The following is a 22,169-nucleotide window of genomic DNA, read 5'->3' on the forward strand; positions in this document are numbered from 1 at the left end:
TTTTTGTGCAACCTGTGTACCTAGAGATACATAAACATTAGGAATAGGTCAGCACAGAACATTAAGAAAAAATACATTTTAGGCTTATTACATAGTTATATAAAAACAACATAAACAGAGTCCATAATAATAGGAATCATAAAGTAAGGTCAGTTAGAAGGATCTTTTATATTTTCTGCAATTTCTACAACAGTAGAAATTGGACATAATATTCCCTGAAAACTACTAAGAAAAGAAAACTGAAATATAATTCTATGTTTTTTCCAGGAAAGATTAAGGGAGTGTACTGCTAGTGTGCTGTTAACGCATATGTCCTACACCAGCATTTCTCAACCTTTTAAAAGTATACCAAATCTCAAGGTACCCCAATCTAAAAAGTGTACAAAACCTATATTTTACTTATTAATGGAAAACCTGAGCTTGGGACATTTACCTTCACATCAGAAGCTTCCCCACCATGTCAGAAGTTCCCCCACCACATCAGAGGTCCCTCTGTCCTATTAGAGCCCACCTTTACATCAGAATCCTCCTTCACATTTGAGGTCCCCCCTCATGTCAGAGGTCCTCTTCACATTAGAGTTACCCTTTTATGTCAGAGGTCCTCATAACAGAATCCCCTCTATACTTCAGAGGCCACTCTATACATACAGTTCTGTCACATCAGTGTGGCCCCAACACATCAGATGTGTCTATACACGAGTCCCCCCATTACCACAGAGTTCCCCCATCATATAGCCCCCCAGTCACACAGACCCTTCCTATCACAGAACCCCCTCCCCCCCAAATCTCGCACTCCCTTCTTCACATCAGAGCCCTAACTTTTAAAGTGTCAGCCAGCCCAAAAAAGAAAAAAAAATACTTGCCACCATTACCAGCTCCTGCCACCTCTTCTGGCATATTCTGGTGCTCCAGCACTGTAAAGCATTGAAGAATAAATCCTTCTTTAGGAGGATACATCTCCTGGACTTATCTCTTTAATTTAGATATGACAGTTTTATTGAACTCCCAGAGGATACATTCCTGGGCTCTGTGAGGAGAGAAGCACATCTCTGCCTGCCTCTCCGCTCTTCTGCCCAATCACAGAAGCCTTTGTTCACAAACTTCAAAGGCATCTGTGAATGGGCAGCACAAGCGTGGGGCAGGCACAATAGCTGAAACCAGAAGGACCAGTGTCATCGGAGCTCCAGAACAATAGCGAGGAGTGGTCTCTATTGGCAATTAATGCTTAACTGATTTATATCAGATTTGCAGTGTATGTGTGCTGTACTGATACCATTTCTTGCTTTTACTTCCTTGAGCAGTTGTATGAGTATGATTACCATTGTACCATGTGAGGAGACTTTTTGGCTTCTTTCTGTATTTATTTTACTTTTGTTTAGTTTGTTTGGTTGGTTTTGTTAAATGTAAAGCAAAAAAAAACTTTCATAAAAGGTTATTTGGGGAAAAAAAAAGAAGGATAGTGAGAGCGATAGCGAGAAAACTGTCAGCTGTAAATTAAAGAGATAACTCCATGAGGTGGCATGCACCTCAATAAACTTAACTCATAGTATGCCTGCACATTTTTCAAAGTAGCTCAATTCCCGGAATTCATCTTCAAATGATATGCATATATGTAGATTGTGCTGCCATTATAAATTCAATTGGAACATACCAGTCGGTAATATATACAAAGAACTACATTTGAACAAATTATTTCATTAAAACAAATAATACATTTATGTTTGAATTGACTAAACACAAACCCAATAGTGAACACAAATAGCAAAAAAGCATGTATTTACCTTCCAAACAACAAATTCTCCATAGACCGGAATGGGTTAGCCCTCCTGGATCTTTCTTATCTTTCTGTGGTGTTTCCTCACTTGATATGTTAGTGGTATTGCAGATGAAGGCCCTGGCATATAGCCAGTAATCTGTTCCTATTGCGATTGTCATGAGCCCAAATGCAGCAAAAGCTCCCACCGTGGTCAGAAGAATCTGAACCCCTTTCTCACACCACACCATTCTGCCTTCATTCCACCTCTTCCACGACTCCAGGGTGACAGGTTGAGGGGGCCTAACTTACAAAAAAAATAGGTTTGAGCAGAAGAAGCCCAAAGTCTTCTTCTTTGGTCTTCCTTGGCTCTTTGGTTCCTCTCCCCGTTTTTCTTTCTTCTTGTGGCTTTTCTGCTGTCAGCAATAGCTGAGATGTTTCTGCCAGAGGACAATAGAAGCCACTGAAATGCTCAGGACTATGTTACCAACAATCTTCAAGTTGTCTTCCATTGACTGTCTACTCTTAGTTCCGTATGCGTCAGTGCTAACTGATAAAGTGCTCCTCTTGCATCACAAGAACCTGTGTAAGATATGGTAACATAGTAACTTTGTTAGTAAAGGTGGAAATAGACTAATACATTAATAAAAAATAATAGATTAACCTTTATCATTATTACAGATAACAAAGAGGAAGGAGAAACAAAGAACAAAAAGTTAGTGGGGCAGCTGCCAATTTATCCTACCATTGGGAAAAAATTCTTCTTGACCCTGTCAGTAGAAGTCAGATTAATTTCCTGCATCAGTCACTTCACTGATTAATCTTACCAATTATGTCTCATAGTAAGAAATGCATTAATTGCAGATTTAAATGCATTTGTTACTGTTAACTATCACCAAGAAATCAATATATACTTATTTATTTTAATGATTTCAGCAAGACTATCCATTGACATAAAATTTATTTACATCCATTGTTTAGGAGTTTACATCTAACCATGTCCGTAACACTCATGGGTCAGATTTGTGAGAATGAAAATGAAATTACAGCGTAATCAGATCAGAAAAATGTTTTATAGTGTCTGGTGTCACAGAGCCATCTATGAAAGGGTATTGCAGAGAGGTGGTGGACTGTGATAGATGAAAGATCATGACCAGCCTTGTTGTGATGAAGAAATGTATTGATAACACTGATGATTGTTTCATAACAACTTGTAACTTCCTTGCCTTACCTTACTTTATCAGGTGTGTAACTTAAATCCTGATCTGCATGCAACTAACAATAGCTCAGTTTGTTGAATTTATGTTTGACTTTCAATAAATGTCTTAGTATAACATGGAGAAGCCCCAGGGCACTCTGGGTATTTTAGATGCTTTGTAACTTGGGGAATATGTTAGTGCAGAGATAGCTTCTACCATGGTGGTTGTAGAAACTGGAAACCAATATCATGTTTCTACTTGAAGCTGTGTACTAGGGTGGCTAGAATGTTGTATGTTAAAAGTTATGGTTACATGCAAGTGTTATTAAACATTATGCATTGTTATGGATGTACAAATCTACATGACATCAACTTCATCTATGCACAGCCAGGGCTTTTTTTCAGTGGGAACACAGTTCTGGCACCTCCAGCATTGAAAGTATCTAATTACAAGTGCTGCTGGGATGTGCTAGAGGGTCTACTAATGCTGATTGCTGGGAGATCTATTGTTGCTAGTGGGGGCTATTGTTGATGGGGGGTATATTGTTGCTGGGGTGGATCTATTGTTCCTGGGGGATCTATTGTTGCTGGGTTGGATCTATTTTTCCTGGTAGGATCTATTGTTGCTGGGAGGGTCTGTTGTTGCTGGCTGCAGGGGATCTAATTTACTGCTTTGCTTGTTATCATTAACACACTCCTTACAAACTAATTCTGAATTCTCTAGAAGGGGCGGTACTGGGACTTGGGTAGGGGGTGGAACTAAGGGATGGTGCTTGGAGGTGGGTAGGGTGCGCAGACAAGGGATCACTATGAAGGAGGTAGTACCTGCACCTGTGTACAGCATAATAGGAATGTACATCAATCTATATTTATGGCATACTGAAAAATGTGCTAGTAGGAAAACGACACTATGATAGTATGCAATATTAAATATCTGTGTTTACATACCTGATATCTAAGGAAATGACAAATTGTCATGAAATACATCTTTGACATCATTAATTATTATATTATTATTATTATACAGGATTTATATAGCGCCAACAGTTTGCTAAGTGCTTTACAATATAACGGGAGACCAGGGGCGGACTGACCATTTGGAAACCTGGGCACTGCCCGAGGGCCCGGGGTCAGTAGGGGGCCCCATGAGATGCCCCTGGTACCTTTTTCATAGGCTTTTTTGAGTTTGGGCAAGGACACAGGGGCCCCATAATCCCCTATTGCCTGGGGGCCCCATGAGTTGTCAGTCCGCCCCTGCGGGAGACAATACAGCAACACTACAGTTCAATACAAGAGGGATTTGAGGGCCTTGCTCCTTGGAGCTTACAATCTAGGAGGGAGGGGCTAGTGGTACAAAAGGTAGTAACTGTGGGGGATAAACTGGTTGGATTTAATAAGTTTTGTTTTATCACAACAAGAATGGTTAAGACTTTTCCTCCTTTACAGTCCACCAAATAAACCATCCTCCCATGTAGGCCTCTGCAACACTAAACACTTTTGTTTTTTTCTGGCCAGGTTGACTCCATCCCATCATCCTGGTGTCCCTGATGTGGACTCAGGGTTGTGCCCCGAGCACTGGCCATCTCTACACCTGCATAGAGATAGACATATTCTTCACAAGTGCTGATTACAGGTTGTATCTACTTTAAAACTTCTGGTCGCCCAGGAGCTCAATAAGTTTAGGTCATACCTGTACCTTGATGAATACTACACTATAGGGACTCTCCTGCCTACTCTCTTTTCTTTTCTCCTGTGGCCACACACAAGAAAGAGTTTTTTTCCACTTTGTGAACCACATGACCGGGTTCTGAATTACTAGTATGTTTTCTTGATTGTGCAGAGAAACCCACCCAAACATGAGCAGATCATACAAATTATGCAGAAACAGTGTCAAAGATGGGATATAAGACAAGGTCTAGACAACGAGGGGAAGAGTTCTAACCCCCATGCTTACATTGGATGGCAGACACCCAATTCCCATAAATTTACATTGCTAGGAGGGGGGACAAGGGTTACAAAGCTGAAACTCTGTACTTATATCTCTTTATCAAACCAGTACAAAGAAAAAAATATATAAAATGGGACTTTATTGGTACACTTGAGGTTAGTGTATATCTCTATATCTATACATGATTACATATATAGTGATTATATAGAAAGATCCATTCCTAAAAAAACCACCACAATCAATGTTTGTTACAACAGTGACACCTCCCAATTTTAGCTCATCATTTCCCCCTTGCAATTTATCTCTGATATTATATTATCAATTATCAAATAATTAATGTATTCGAGTTGGTGGAATCCTCAGTTGACACAAACAAAACGAAAGGCGAGCAGCAGCTCTCAACGTGTTTCTTGGATTAAAGTCTATTTCATCAGGAGATATGGAAGGGTTTCTGTAAATTGTATATTAATAAAGTGATTAGATATTGTGGATATTTAAGCCAATGTAATGATATCCTACTTATCCACTATAAAATTACTTAAATATACAAAACCCAGAAGATAATTACTATCCTGAAATAAAACTATATATATGCCTTGCTGTGTGGCATCCTTGAAAAAATGACAGGGAGGACCACAGGGGATCAAGCAAAGGGTATCTGTCTCCACCGACTAAACCTGAGCAAATTAACAAACAGGACCATTGCATATTTGCAATCATATTAAATTATCACACACAAATCTCTCCCTCTAGTATATTTATTTGTCCTAGGATTAGTAATTTTCTCTGGGAGGTCGCATGGACGTGACTTTGCACCACTTATTGTGTTTGCCTCTGCTTTAGGGGATTTCAGTGGTGGTGCAGTTGATGGTAAAGTTCTGCCCTAGTCAGCCAACGCATGCTAACATATTTGTTTCAGCAGTTATCCCTCCTCTTTTGATATCCTTGCTGATATAGGCTGGGCTGGAGTTGCCCCCTTAGACATTTGTATGTGCTTGTGTGGTGAGCAAGTGGACCGTTCCCCCTAAAACCAGTAAAATGAGTATAGTGCCTGGTAATAGCATGTTCAGACTGTTGATACTGTGTATAACAGTGATGTGACTTCAACACCTCGTGCAGCGATGTTATCACATTTGGGGCCATTGCCATTGTACATTATGTCATCATGTCCAAGGGGTATGGTTTGGCATGTGCCAGCATTGCCACTGCTTACCAGAGCAGACTGGAAGAAGGAAACAGTAGAAATGCAGCAGGAGGTAAGTGATGCTTTTGGAGGTTACTTGGATGCGCTGTCTCTATTCATGTTAGTACTATTTGAATGTCTTTTTGCTGACAATGGTGCTTAAATCTTAATGTTTTTTTCTTAATTAGCACAAGGGATGGTATTTACATTGAATGAGCAGTGTTCCTTGTGTGGATGGCTACTGGGGTTAATAATCATCAAGAACGCCAACCATGACTACCCTTTCCTGCCCCTCTCTTCAATCATAGAAGCTACTATAGCTGTGTGTTATTACATGAAACGCGTTGGGTGGAGCCCTATTGCTGACCTCTAGCCGCTGCTACTAATGAGCGGCGGCCATTTTGGTACTTTATTCATTTATTTATTTTATTGCTCCACATGGATACGTTTTTATGTTACTTGCTATTATTACCTTAAATAAAATACTACACTATAAGCACCTTTCTGGCTCCTGTGGCTGAGCTAATTCCCCCCAGGACCACCTGGCACCCACCCTGACGGATGGATGGATGACCCCATAGCTGTCAGCATACCTCTGCAGCCCCAGATGTGCGATGTATTATAATTAATGCGCATTATAATTTATGGTCTGGTGAGTGTACATCCGTACCAAGGGTGGATTTCCTTTTACAAGCTTTTGCACAGTTACTCTTCACGGATAACTTCATGTGCCAATCATAGGCATTTCTTCAGCTGATATCTTTGCACAAGAGACGTTTTAAATTCACAAATGCTCTGATGAACTTATTTTATTGCATTTTATGTCATCTTGAACTAGTTATAATAATATTGTACTTTCAGCACTTTACTCACATATGCGTTTAAGTCACATGCGTTTATGGAATTTATGACATGCATTTTTAGCGCTGAACTAATATTTTAGAAATTGTGATTTTGGGACTGTTACCTATACCCAGAGTGCTAGCTGCTTTTAATTCATTTGAATATATATAATTTTAATATCATATAATGCCTGTAGCGCTCGCTCTATTATCTTTTCTACATACACTATAGCTGCTAGCAAAGAAAAGCGCTTTATGAATGAAGGAAGGGCAAATTAATGAAAAGTCCGCATTCTTCTTTCATAGAGCACATTTACAGTGGGGCAAAAAAGTATTTAGTCAGCCACTAATTGTGCAAGTTCTCCCACTTAAAAATATGAGAGAGGCCTGTATTTGGTATCATAGGTAGACCTCAACTATGAGAGACAAAATCTCCATGCACAATTGGTGGCTGACTAAATACTTTTTTGCCCCACTGTAATTGTGGGACGCTATACTGCAGTGTTTGTGAATGAAGACAGAAAGGGTAGGCATAGTTGGCACTTTTAAAGAGTGCCTATGACAGCTCCAGTGGTTCGTATTGGCTCCTACAAAACCAGAAGGTTAATAGTGCCACGGTAGGTGGGGGAAGGGGGGCAGAGAAATGAAGATTTGAAAGAGAGCAGCCACCATCACAAGGGACACTTCTCATTCAATGTAAGTCCCATCCCTTGTGCTGATCAAAAAATGTACCTAAACGTAAAGTGTTACTAAACCCACAACAGTAAAATCAGTCTGTATATGCAGTAAAGCACGCTTGTTATATTCACCGTGGAACTAAGGGGTTAATTCTCCACATTGTGTAAAAATGCTGTTTGATCCTGTCTTCTCTGATCCTCCCCTTCTTCTACTGTCCCTAATCCATCTGCTAATAGTATAGAGCTCAAGGAGTCACTCTACACATGCTCAGTGTAGTGTGTATTACAGGAGAGCTTTTTTTCTTTGGAAGGGTGCAGGTGATAAGCACAGGAACAAACAGCACTGTCCAGACAGGGGGTCAGGGGTCATGATGCCTCATAGGACAGTCAGAGCAGAATGGAAACTCCTCCTACATGCTTTATCCAGTGCTCAGCTGGACATTGATAGAAGTCCAAAGACTGCTATATACTGTTGATTAGAAAAGGCATTTAGTAGTTTATATTTACTAAAATAATTGCATTTCCAAGTTTGGTGTACTGTGGGAGACCAGATATAGTGAATACAGGGTCTTGGGTTTACTAACACTTTAAGTTTTAATGCTTTTCAGACTTACATCTACTATCTTGGGATTAGAAAGGAACTGACATATATGATATCTAAGAGGTAGGTACAGGCATATAATATACAACTATGGAACAATGTGTATTTTGTCAGTGGTAAATGATATAATGTATATGTATCTGAACATATGTGGAACTATGGCCACCAACGGGAAATGCACTGTGCCCCTTTTTGGTAAAATCTGAGCTTGCACAGCTATATGTGTTTCTGTTACGATATCGGGGTTTAGTTCATTTGGTTAATATACAGTACTTGTGAGTAGCTGCTGTTTTGAAGAAGGTTTAAATGACTGCTAACTTAAAGAATGTACTTTTGTGATATTTTTAGAACCTTGGGTAGGTATACTGCTGAGCTTATGTTCACCTGATTGCCATCTTATGGTCATCAATAATAGCTAAAGAACAGCAGTTTCTAAGGTAGTGAAAGGAGCAGTATATATATACACTTTTGTATATACTGGTATAATATGAGTAGATGCAACAATGGATACTGTATATTGATTGTATTATCTGTATTTTGTAGAATGGACCTGGAATAAGGGCAGTAACTAGAATATACTGAAACTGTGTATGTACGTAAGATGAAATCCACTTTAATATCCTGCCTTATGGTAAACATAGAGATAGAGGGGTGTATTTGTATGTGGTTGTGTGACTATGATTGCAGATATGCTATGACACTTTTGTTATTTTGCTCAGGTGCAGTCATTGGTGGCAGATACCCATTATTTGGTCTGCTGAAGCCCTCCCTGTCTCTTGCCTAAGGTCATGCAACAGAGGATAACAGAGCATATATAGTGATATATCAAGATTTTAAATAGACCCAGGACCTGGGCTTTGTATGTGTAAATAATGTATTGTGGATAAGCAGGATATTATCCTGTGATGTCTAATTACCTTGTTAATATACAGTTTACAGGAACACTTTCATATCTCCTTTCATATCTCCTGATAAAATGGAATCAGATCCAAGAAATACACATGGCTCACCTTCCTTCCATTTCCTCTGTGGCTATTGAGAATTTCAAAGATATGAATACATGAATTGTTCGATAATTGTTTAAATAATGACGAAAATAAACTGAAATAGGGACATGGTGAGCTAAGGCTTTTAGATGTCATTATTACAAGATCAGTGTGCATAATCACATGCCAATGTTTATGCTTTTAAGGATGTTTTAATGAACTTGAAATTAAAGGCTTTTTATATATTCACTATGTGGAGTATGTCCTCATGTATGGATATAGAAATATATATTGACCTTACTGTAAATGTGCCAATAACGTCTCATTTTATAGTATTTTTGTTTGTACCGGCCCAATCCACATACAATATTCTCAGATGAATCAATTGATTAGTGTTTACCCTGACAAATTCTTGTCAATAGATAAAGCAACTGAACAGATTAGAGAGCTTGTCTGCTATTGGGACTATCTGTTCCTCTCCCCCTCTTTCATTTTATGTGCAAATGATGGTCCTTACATACTGTAGTTACATAGTTAGTCTTGCTGAAAAAAGACAAAAGTCCATCCAGTTCAGCCATTTAAAAAAAAAAAGTTATAGTCCTATACCAGGACTATATCCTGGTTGATCCAGAGGAAGGCAAAAAACCCAGCAAAGCATGATCCAATTTGCTCTTGCAGGGAAAAAAATCCTTCCCGATCCCCCGAGGGGCAATCGGATATTACCTGGATCAACTTTACCTGTGATGATGTCTGTACCCATTTTTTACTTTTGAGTCCAGGTGCTTTTTCCTCCCTAAAACCCCTTTGCTACAGGTGAGTTGTTTCGTTTTCACAATGGTTCGGTTCCACCCATTATACCTTTTAGAGTCTCTAGTCTAAACATACGTATTATATGTGTTTTTTTCAGGACATATAAGACTTTGAATCAGTGGCAAATTTGGATACATAAATGTGTATTTCTAGTAACACTTTAGAAAATAATGCATTTTTCTGTAATGTTTCCCAGTACAACATTTATGTAATTTGCACACCTCTCTCTCTTTCTTTCTCTCTCTCTCTCTCTCTATATATATATATATATATATATACTACAAAATACACTGTTCAAAAAATTAAAGGTACACTTTGAAATCACATCAGATCTCAATGGGGAAAATTATCATGCTGGATATGGACAGAGTAATGTGTTAGGAATCTAAGGATGCCCCATTGTTTGATGGAAATGAAAATTATCAACCTACAGAGGACTGAATTCATAGACACCCTGAAAATCAAAGTGAAAAAATGATACAGCAAGCTAGTCCATTTTGCTGAAATTTCATTGCAGCAACTCAAAATGGTATTCAGTAATTTGTATGGCCCCCACGTGCTTGTATTCGTGGCTGACAACATCGGGGCATGCTCCTAAAGAGACGACAGATGGTGTCCTGGGGTATTTCCTCCCAGATCTGGACCAGGGTATCACTGAGCTCCTGGACAGTCTGAGGTGAAACCTGGTGGTGTTGGATAGACCAAAACAAGATATCCCAGAGGATGTTCTATTGGATTTAGTTCAGGCGAGCATGGGGGCCATTCAATGGTATTAATTCTCTCAATCTCCAGGAACTGCCTGCATGCTCTCACCACATGAGGCCGGGCTTGTCATGCACCAGGAGGAACCCAGGACCCAATGCACCAGTGTAGGGTCTGACAATGGATCCAATGATTTCATCCCAATACCTAATGGCAGTCAGGGTGCCATTGTCTAGCCTGTAGAGGTCTGTGCATCCCTCCATGGATATGCCTCCCCAGACCATCACTGAACCACCACCAAAACGGTCATGCTCAACAATTTTACAGGCAGCATAACGTTCTCCACAGCTTATCCAGACCCTTTCATGTCTGTCACATGTGCTCAGGATGAACTTGCTCTCATTTGTGAAAAGCACAGGGTGTCAGTGGCAGATCTGCCAATTTTGTGCCGGGTAGTGAGCACAGGGCCAACTAGAGGACATCGGGCACTCAGGCCACCCTTATGAAGTCTGTTTCTGATTGTTTGGTCAGAGACATTCACACCCGTGGCTTGCTGGAGGTCATTTTATAGGGCTCTGACAGTGATCATCCTGTTCCTCCTTGCACAAAGGAGCAGATACCAGTCTTGCTGATGTGTTAAGGACCTTCTATGTCCCTGTCCAGCTCTCCTAGAGTAACTGCCTGTCTTCTGGAATCTCCTCCATGCTCTTGCGACAGTACTACCAGCAGAGACACTGAGCCTAGCCAAATGCATATGCGCCCACCCTACCCGCACCACCAATCGCAGCACTGGGTGTCAATTACCAGGTCCCACCCGGTGATTACCGGCGATCACCAACAGGGAGGAGGGCTGCATTGTTTACCAACAGTCCTCCTCCCTGTCAGTTTGGGCCCACTGCTTGGGATGGCTGAGCAGAGCCATCCCAATCAGTGTGCTTACAGTGAAGCACACGCCCATTAGTAAAACACTCCCATCACACAGTTAACCCTTTGATTGCCCCTCATGTTAACCCATTCCTGACCAGTGCCATTAGTACGGTGTCAGTGCTTTTTTTTAGCAGTGATCACTGTATTGGTGTCACTGGGGATGTCAGTGACACCAAGTCAGTTCTCCCCAGTGTCAGAATGCCCGCCACAGTCCTGCTATAAGTCGCTGATCGCCACCATTATTAGTATATTAAAAAAAATCTCAGTATCTATACTGCCATTTGTAAACACTATAACTTTCATGTAAACCAATTAATTTACACGTATTGGGATTTTTTCTAGCAAAGACATGTCGCAAAATACAATTGGCCTAAATTTATGACGGAATTTGATTTTTAAACTTTTTTATTGAACATGTTTTATAGCAAAAAGTCCAAAATATTGTTTTTCTTTCTGAAAATTGTCGGACTCTTTTTTTTATAGCGCAAAAAATAAAAAACACACAGGTGATCAAATACCACTGAAAGAAATTTCAATTCGTGGGAAAAAAAGGATATACATTTAATTTGGGTGCAGCATTGCATGACCGCGCAACTGTCAGTTAAACTAATGCAGCGCCTTAATGCAAACCACTTCTTTAACTGATTCCTGACCGCCCTATAGCAGAAATATTGCTACAGAGTGGCACGGGTGCGCAAAATCACATATATATATATATATATATATATACGTGATTCGCGCTCCTGTGGTTTTCACGCCCCTCCCAGATAGCATCAGATTGCCCATCAGTACACCAGTAATCACATTTAACCCCTTGATTGCCAGGAACACGCTCATACACAATAAACCTCCTTTGCTAGTATAGTGTCTGAACAGATCCATATCTTTGATCATAGCAGCACTATACCATTGTTCACATTAGTATAGAGCCCCCAAAAAGACAGCATTAGCGGAATCAGCCCCGGCACCTGCGGTTAGCCCCTACGCTTACCCCCCCTTCTCCCCCAGCAAGTACAGTGCCAGTAGATCACTGTCACTTGATACATTGCACACAACACTGCAGTGTTTGCAGAATCATGCCTGATCTCTGCTAGCACTTGCCGGTAAATTTTGATGACTCTTATATGCAGCAGAGTGCCAGTACTAGTGCCACTCTACCTTTTGATGAACTGGCGAGCTCCAGCACTGCAGTATCACTTGGTGACATGGCGAGTCCCATAAGTGCAGTACAAGCTGGTGCAGTGGCGAGCACAAGTATTATCCCGCAACCACCAAGAATTTGCACACAGGCCAATAGAACCCCTAGTATCCTTCCGGATGTACTTGCAAATCCCGATTGGCAGCCCACAAATTCTGCACCACCCATACTTCCCCCATTCACTGCCCAACCCGGAATTCAGGTGGAAACAGCAAATTTAACTACTCCCCTTGATTTTTTGGAGCTGTGTTTCATGGAAGATCTGTATGCATTGATTGTGGATCAAAGCAATTTATATGCACAACAATTTATCGCCACCAACCCAAATTCAAACCTTGCCAGACCATTCGTATGGAAATCCATTTCCAAATTTAAATTTTTTTGGAGCCTAATCCTCAACATGAGCATTACTAAAAAAATTAATTGCGGTTGTATTGGTCCACAGACCCAATTCATCATATACGCATGTTCTCTGCTGCCATGGCCAGGCATAGATATGAGAGTATAATGTGTTTTATGCATTTCAATGACAATACACTCGGGGTGACCCTGAATTTGACTGGCTCCACAAAATTCGGCCCAGCATAAATCACCTAAATTTGCAGATGTCTATATTCCCCAGCAAAAAACTGCGTTTGATGAGTTCCTCATTATTTTTTCTGGCCGCCTTAAATTTAAACAATTTCTCCCCAGCAAGCGTTCCAGATATGGCTTCAAGATGTATAAGACCTCTTATAGGATATATATATATATGTTTTGGTTTATGAAGGAAAAGATAGTGACGTGGAGCCCCCCCGGATGCCCAGACTACATGGGGAGTAGTGGCAAGATAGTTTGGGACTTGGTGTCATCCTTTTCCCATGTGGGGTACCACTTATACGTGGACAATTTTTATTCAAGCGTGCCACTATTTAGACATTTGTGTAATCTTGGAATTGGCAGGTGTGGCACCGTGCGACCAAATGGGTGCCCACCATTAGAAGTGGGTTGATGCAGGGTGGTATATTATAATGGTGGGCATACCACACACTTTTTCTGGCAGAGATTTCTTCTCTTTTTTTTCATTCAACCCACAGGCTGCATACAGAAAAGCAACAACATAGCATATATACCCAACAATGACCAGCGTCGTACTGGTATATCACTGGACTTTGAATGGTTATACCAGGATGATGCCTACAGCTGCAGGCATCATCCTGGTATGGCTAATTAGCTGCAGGATTGCTTTTACAAGGAGATGATGCCCCCCTCCCCCGCTGCTTTCCATGGCCTTCTCGTGCCATCGGGGGAACCTGAGAATGCAGCCGGTGTTTCTGTCAGCTGACCATAGAGCTGATTGGAAACTGGCATGGTGTCAATCATCTCTATAGTCTAAGAAATTGGAAGCTACGAGTATTTCATCAGTTACGTTTTGCAGGATATAAACAGCGCCATTTGTAAATTGGGAAAGCAGCTGATCACACCAATGTTGGTGAGATTAGATAATGTAAGGGCAGAGGAGATATCTAGAATCTGACCCAAGATTTCTAAAAAAATAATATATGACAATGCCCATTGATGTTATAGGTAAAATTTGCATTCCCTGTGATACCATTAAAAGTGATTAAAAAAAATAATTAAAGGGACAGTGTAAAAATAATTTCAAAATAACTTTAAAAAAAAAAAAAAAACTCGCCCCCCGCGTGCGTGCGCACCTGCTTGCATGAGTGTTGACCCTGTGCCGGTATGTAAACAGCGGTTGTACCATGCATGTGAGTTATCACTGCAAACGTCAGATGAAGGGCAGTAATTCTGGCACTAGACCTCCTCTGTAAATCTAAAATGGTAGCTTTTGAAGGTTTTTAAAGCGGTGCCTATGGATATTAAAAATGTATGCAGTTTGTCACTATTGCATGGGGCATGAGCAGTTTTAAAGCATGTTTGGTATCTATTTACTCGGAATACCATCATCTTTTATAGTTTACCAAATAATTGGTCAATATATTCTGTTTTTTGTGCATTAAAAGTAAAAAAAGTGTATTTTTTTCAAACAATTTGCATTTGAAAAATCATTGCGAGAGTACTATGTGACATAAAAAATTGCAGCACCTACCATTTTATTCACTAGGGTGTCTGCTTTAAAAAACATAATATTTGGGGGTTCAAAGTAATTTCTAGCAAAAAATACTGATTTTTTTCATCAAAAAGTGTCAGAAAAGGCTTGGTCTTCAGGTGGTTAGAAGATTGAATTATGTGTGGCATAAACTTCTAATGCTGGGCATAAAATGCCCTCACCCCCAAAACGACCTCTTTTTAGAAAGCAGACACCCCAAACTATTTTCTGAGAGGCATGTTGAGTCAATAGAAGAAGTTATTTTTTTACCACGTTTTTGGAAAATGACAAACAAAATATATATTTTTTTTACACAAAATTGTCACTGATTTATTGCTCACACATGCCATGGGTATATGTGGCATTACTCCCCAAATTACATTCTGCTACTTCTGTCGAGTATGAGTGTACCACATGTGAGAGACTTTTTGGCAGTCTAGCCAAGTACAGGACCCCAAAATCCCGTAAGCACCTTCAGGCTTTTAAAGGGTTTTATTTCCTCATTACGCTTCCTGACTACCTATCACAGTTTCGGAGGCCCTGAAATGCCAGGATAGCACCAAAGCCCCCCAAATTACCCCTTTTTGGAAAGAGTAGACACCCCAAGGAATTTGATAAGAAGCATGGCATTTTGCAGGTCTCGTTTGTTGCCACACGTTTTTTGAAAATGAAAACAGAAAACAAAAACATATTTTTACTTTTCTTTTTTTATATTTTAAAACCTTGTAAGAAAAAATGAGATCTGCAAAATACTCACCATGCCTCTTTTTAAATTCCTTGGGGTGTCTACTTTCCAAAAAGGGGTCATTTAGGGGGGGGGTGCTATCCTGGCATTTCAGGGCCTCCAAATCTGTGATAGGTAGTCAGGACGTGAAATGAGGAAGTTACGCACCTTCAGGCTTTCAAAGTGGTCATTGGATTTTAGTCTCCTGTATGTGGTATCCCCATACTCGGTATAAGTAGCAGAATGTATTTTGGGGTGTAATTGCACATATACCCATGGCTTGTGTGAGAAATATATAATTTAAATGACAGCTTTGTGTAAAAAAAAATGTTTTTGTCATTTTCCAAAAACTTGTGGAAAAAAAAAAAAATCATCCATGGACTCAATATGGCTCTCAGCAGATAGCTTAGGGTGTCTACTTTCCGAAAAGGGGTCATTTGGGGGGGTTTGTACTGTGCTGGTATTTTAGCACTTCAAGAAATGTGATGGGCAGTCAGAAAGTAAAAGCTGTTTAAATTCCATTATCTATACCATAGTTTGTAGATACTATAACTTTCACACAAAGCAATCAATATACACTTATTGGGATTTTTTTAACCAAAAACATGTAGCAGAACACATTTTGGCCTAAATTTATGACAAAATTTTAGTTTTTTTGGATTTTTTTATGACAGAAATAAGACAATATAGTTTTTTTCAAAGATTTTTTTGTTAATAGCACCAAAAATAAAAAGCGCACAGGTGATCAATTACCAACAAAAAAAAGCTCTATTTGTGTGAAAAAGGGGACGTAAATTATATTTATGTACTGTATTGCATGACCACATAATTGTTTGTTAAACTAGTGCAGCGCTGTATAGCATAACAAATGGCATAAATTGCAGTATCTATACCATAGTTTGTGGACGCTATAACTTTCACACAAAGCAATCAATATACACTTATTGGGATTTTTTTTACTAAAAACATGTAGCAGAATATATTTTGGCCTAAATATATGACTAACTTTGAGTTTACTATATATTTTTTATAGGTGAAAGTATAAAATACTTTTTCTTCAAAATTTTCAGCCTTTTTTTGTTTATAGCGCAAAAAATAAAAGGTGCACAGGCAATCAAATACCACCAAAAGAAAGCTCTATTTGTGTGAAAAAAAGGACGTAAATTTTGTTTGGGTGCAGCATTGCATGACCACACAATTATCAGTTGAAATAGTGCAGCACCGAATAGCAAAAAGGGGCCTGGTCATTAAGGGGGGTAAATCCTCAGGATGGCAAGTGGTTAAAGCATCCTGAATTTTCTGTTCAGCATGTACCACACAATCTCTAAACAATTGTATAGGTATACATTGTAACTCTAATATTGGCATATGCTGATCAAAGATAATGCCAGTGACATCTGACACATGCAAAGACGCACTGTAAAGAGCCATGAAATTGACATATCAAGGCCATCCTTTTAGTACATCTCTCCATTCTGACCACCGAGTTTTTTCTTTTAATAGACTCAGACCTTGCTTTGGAGGTATTTCTCTATAAAAATTTATTTTCGTCTCCTCCTTTCTGAGTTCAGCAGTATCAGGGTCTTTAGCAATCCTATCTACCCAGACAAACTAACTCTTAGTGATAGACTTAATGATAGTAGCTGGGTAAAAGCTATCTTAGAATAAATATCTGTTGCCTTTGTATACAAATCTATCATCTGGCTTCAGACCCTTATGTATCACCATAGTGTCTAAAAAGGAAACCCTTTCTTTGCAATACACAATATGGAAATGAATTTGTGAATGAACATTTCTGATGCATTTATTGAATGATAATATGAATCTAGTGTTGCCCCATCCCACCATGAACAGGTGACTGATGAAACACCCCCATGCCAAACAATCAAGGTGAACTCCATATGGGAAAAAATGGACAGATGTTCAAGATAGCTCATGTGACCATGTACACCAGTTCGACATTGATTCCCATCACTGTTTCCCTCCTCTGTGCATAGTAATTGGCCTTAAGGCAGAAATAAATTGTTTTCAAGAACAAGCCTTAGTAACTGAACCAAAAAGTTAATTTCTGTCTCTGTACACTATCTACACTCTTGTTCACAAGCCGTGATCCCATCAGCATGGTTAATCGAAGTGTACAAACCCATGACATATAGTATATACAGTATATATCTTTGTCCAGTAATACTATTGTCCCAAGTTTAGATAAAGAATCCATGGTATCTTTAACACCTATTATTGTTTTCTGTATTAAGGGTGTTAATACCCTATCCAAAAGTATAGATGTCTTAGTTAATGTATAGAAAATATGTATGATAGGATACTAGACCCAGAGGAACTGTATATATTTAATATTTCCTTAGAGATGATATCCTCATGCAGGGCACTATCTATAAAAATTCACATTTTTTTCTTCAAACCCAATACCAGATCACTGGGTTTGAAGAATTCAATGGCCTGACAGTTCTTGATCATCATAATATGAGGGATGCCATGATAATATGAGGGATAATCTGAGGCTCAGAAAGGGTTTATTGATGACAGTGTCTCTTTACAGGGAAAATAAAATTCATAAATCAAAAGTGCAGTGCTAAAATGATCCTAAAAATATCCGTATAAATGACCCAATAATAAATGAAATAAAATGAATGATAAAAGTTCATAAAGTGACAATGAGTATATAATGAAAGTTCATAAGGTGACAATCTGTGCTCTAAGGTGCCAATTCCAAGGATAATTCAGTGCTTTTGTTTGTAGGTGTAGTAAAGATATGCACTCACCAGATGCGCAATGGGAATGCGCATATAAATAAATAACCAGAGGTCCTCTTAAGGAAAGCAAGGTAAGCTGGGTAATGGATTATCCTCCCTCTGAGTGGTGAACAGCACAGCAAATACTTCAGGGCACTACGACAATCCAAACAGCCAGAGGTCCCCTTTAAGGGATGGATGGATATTGTAGCCTGAGTTTACAGGGACTCCCCTCTCTGGATACTGGGATGGATCTTAAACTTTGATGGGCTCTGAAAATCAATAACTTGTTTATACTGTGTTCACGCTTGCAATAACTCTTGTCTTGTTCCGTTTGGAACAGGCTGGTGGCTTTTCAGCTGTGGACTCTGCTGAGACAAGACAAGAGGTATTGCATGCTTGAAAACAGTATAAACAAGTGATTGATTTTCAGAGTCAAAGTTTAAGATCCATCCCAGTATCCAGAGAGGGGAGTCCCTGTAAACTCAGGCTGCAACACCCATCCATTCCTTAAAGGGGACCTCTGGCTGTTTGGATTGTCGTAGTGCCCTGGAGTAGCTGCTGTGCTGCTCGCCACTCAGAGGGAAGATAATCCATTACCTGGCTTACCTTGCTTTCCTTAAGAGGACCTCTGGTTATTTATCTATATGCGCATTCCCATTGCGCATCTGGTGAGTGCGTAATTTTACTACACCTACAAACACAAGCACTGAATTATCGTTGGAATTGGCACCTTAGAGCACAGATTGTCACTTTTTGAACTTTCATTATATACTCATTGTCACTTTATGAACTTTTATCATTCATTTTATTTAATTTATTATTGGGTCATTTATACGGATATTTTTAGGATCATTTTAGTGCTGCACTTTTGATTTATGAGCTTTTTTAAGGTTTTATATGGTTAGCTTTTGTGCATAGCTGTTTTTATTAAGAGCGCTCACTGATCTACACTCCTTTTTAGGGAATAAAATTAATGTAGTCTATCAGACTTAATTAATAAAAAATTATAAAAGATTAATTGGGTCTTAACAGGCCAGTAACACATTTGCAAAATATCGTATGTAGCAGCCTTCTGCACTATTCAATAAAAAGAACACCGTCATAACTAGTGACAAATTAATCTCTCAGCTTTATGAGAATACTCCTTCCCATATCAACAGTGACTCCCAGTTAGTTTTTATTGAATTCTTGACTAAATGTATGCTCAGTAAACAACTGTTACAAAAGTGAGTATGAAACTCAGGCTAACAGTGGAGGTGCCAGCATTAACTACTGAAAGGTTTAGAAAATTATCAATATTTCACATTTTTATTTAACATGTTGACCAGCCAACAGTCCCATAATAATCTCAATTGTATTCGTGTTATTAAGACATTTTGTAAAATGTGTTTTACATGCATAGACTATTGAATTTGCGAGCCATAATTTTATACCTTCTAATGTTGGTCCTTTTTTATTACTCCACATCAGCCTTTCTCAGCCGGGGTGCCACCTGAGGTCCTCAGGAGTGCTGCAGCATCCTGGTAGAGAAAATCTGTCAGATGAGCCTGAGCTCCCGATCCCCAGCTGAACTATACTTTAGCAATGAGATAGCTAGCTCAGACTCAGTAAAGTGAACTCGGTGTAGAGTTATTCACCTTGAGGTCATCACAGAGGACAACGGGGCACTCTTTTCATCTGCAGGAAAAGAAATGTAATCTCCAAATATGGAAAGGTTTCTTCACAGTAAGAGCTGTGAAAATGTGGAATAGACTACCTCAAGAGTTGGTTCTGGAGAGCTCAGTGGATTGCTTTAAAAAGGCCTGGATTCTTTCTTAGATACAGAGAATATAACTAGTTACTAACATTTACAGGTAAAGTTGATCCAGGGAATATTCGATTGCCTCTCGGGGGTCAGGAAGGAATTGTTTCCCCTGCAGGAGCAAATTGGATCATGCTTTGCTGGGTTTTTGCCTTCCTCTGGATTTACTGTGGGTGTAGGATTATAACTTTTTTTTTACGGTTGAACTGGATAGACTTTTGTCTTTTTTCAGCTAGACTAACTATGTAACTGAGTGAAAGGAAAAGGAGGGGAGTTTGTGCTGTGCCCTTTGCCTCCCCCTAGAGCGCAGTACCTGGTATGTGAGGGAAGGTACTGTACTGCAATGTTTAAAGGGCTGTATATATGAGTGTGTACATGTGTTTGTGTGTGTACATGTGTTTGTGTGTGTGTACATGTGTTTGTGTGTATATGTTTGTGCACATATGTACATATGTTTGTAAACTCCACGAGCAGGGCCCTCCTATTCCTTCTGTACTGAAATGTATTGTAATTGTACTGTCTCCCTTATATTGTAAAGCGCTGCGCAAACTGTTGGCGCTATATAAATCCTGTATAATAATAATAATATGTACATGTCACGCTTCTGTGCGCATTGATCCGGCACCGGGTATTGACTCTTGTCCCAGTTGCTTGGGTTTAGGTGGGACAGAACACATGCAGAGAGCAGTGGGACACACAAAGCTTTTATTGAGTGATTTTGAGGGGACACAATGGGTATAGCAAGGTTCTGGTAAAACAGAAGTTAAATCCATACCACAGGGTGGGGCACACGACAAGGATCACCGAGTTCTGGTAGGCAACAAGGGGTGTTAGTCTGTAGCACCATCTGGGCCCCCAACAGGGAGACAGGCCAGGATTAAGTCCTAGGTTGGCACGCAGCAGGGAGTCAGCCTCTGACAGACAATGGATTAAGTCCAGGGGGCACACAACAGGGAGGCAGGCTCTGGCAGGCAATGGGTTAAGTCCAGGCGGGCACACAACAGGGAGGCAGGCTCTGGCAGGCAATGGGTTAAGCCCAGGTGGGCACACAACAGGGAGGCAGGCTCTGGCAAGCAATGGGTTAAGTCCAGGCGGGCATACAACAGGGAGGCAGGCTCTGGCAGGCAATGGGTTGAGTCCACGGGTACTGGAAGGGAGAGGGGGCTGTAGGGTCCGGCCACAGCACAAGGCTTCTCACAGCACACTAACTTGCGAGATGTGAGCAGGGGGGAGACTCTCTGTGCCCGGGTCCTGCTCTGGTATTTATCTCCGGAGTAGGACACTCCCAAGTTGCCAGGCAACGGCCGCCCTGGTGTTGGGTTACCGTGACAACAAGCCCCACCCCCTCACTCCGGCCTCGCACAAGGAGCGTGGCCTTTGTCTCTGGCGGGTGCAGAGCACAGGAACATTGGGGCCACCCTGTGCTCACCAAGACAAGGGGAGGGGGGCTCACGGCAACATCCAGGTGGCCTCCATGTGGGGAATCCACAGCAGGAGGCAGCTCCCTGGCGCCCAGCACACCACTTTAGGTGGGCTACGTGAGAGTGCAGGGGCATATAATGGGGAAGGGGGAGTGTAGGGATCCAGAGGGGGGGAAAGAGAGAGGCAGCGGGGAAGGACCGTGACAGTATTATTAAGCCTTTGCACCTGTGTGTGAGAGCCGGTTCACATATATGTGAATTTGATGCGGTTTGAACCACATCCCATCCACATGACATCTGAAAAAAACATTTCTTCCTTTGATGCCTGTTCACATATACAGTACTATATTGCCAAAACTATTGGGATGCTCCTCCAAATCATTGGATTTAGGTGTTCCAATATACAACTGGCCACAGTTGTATAAAATCAAGCCCCTAAGCATACAGACTGCTTCTACAAGCATTTGTTAAAGAATGGGTTGCTCTCAGGAGCTCAGCGAATTCAAATGTGGTACCGTGATAGGTTGCCACCTGTGCAATAAGTCCATCTGTG

General features: G+C 40.3%; 1 protein-coding gene across 1 annotated transcript in view; it reads right to left on the bottom strand.

Annotated features, from left to right (window-relative positions):
* The window catches only part of CACNG8 (calcium voltage-gated channel auxiliary subunit gamma 8), a 181,663-nt gene that overhangs the window by 112,470 nt on the left and 47,024 nt on the right, over positions 1 to 22,169 (bottom strand). Inside the window, exon 2 of the mRNA XM_089690972.1 lies at positions 1,782 to 2,335. Within this exon, the coding sequence (XP_089547098.1) occupies positions 1,782 to 2,004 (223 nt within the window). The 5' untranslated portion in view covers positions 2,005 to 2,335. The remainder of the gene's footprint in view (positions 1 to 1,781; positions 2,336 to 22,169) is intronic.

The sequence above is a fragment of the Staurois parvus genome, unplaced genomic scaffold (assembly GCF_062004578.1).
Source record: "Staurois parvus isolate SC_StPar_1 unplaced genomic scaffold, SC_StPar_1.0 ptg000548l, whole genome shotgun sequence".
Classification (NCBI taxonomy): Eukaryota; Metazoa; Chordata; class Amphibia; order Anura; family Ranidae; genus Staurois; species Staurois parvus.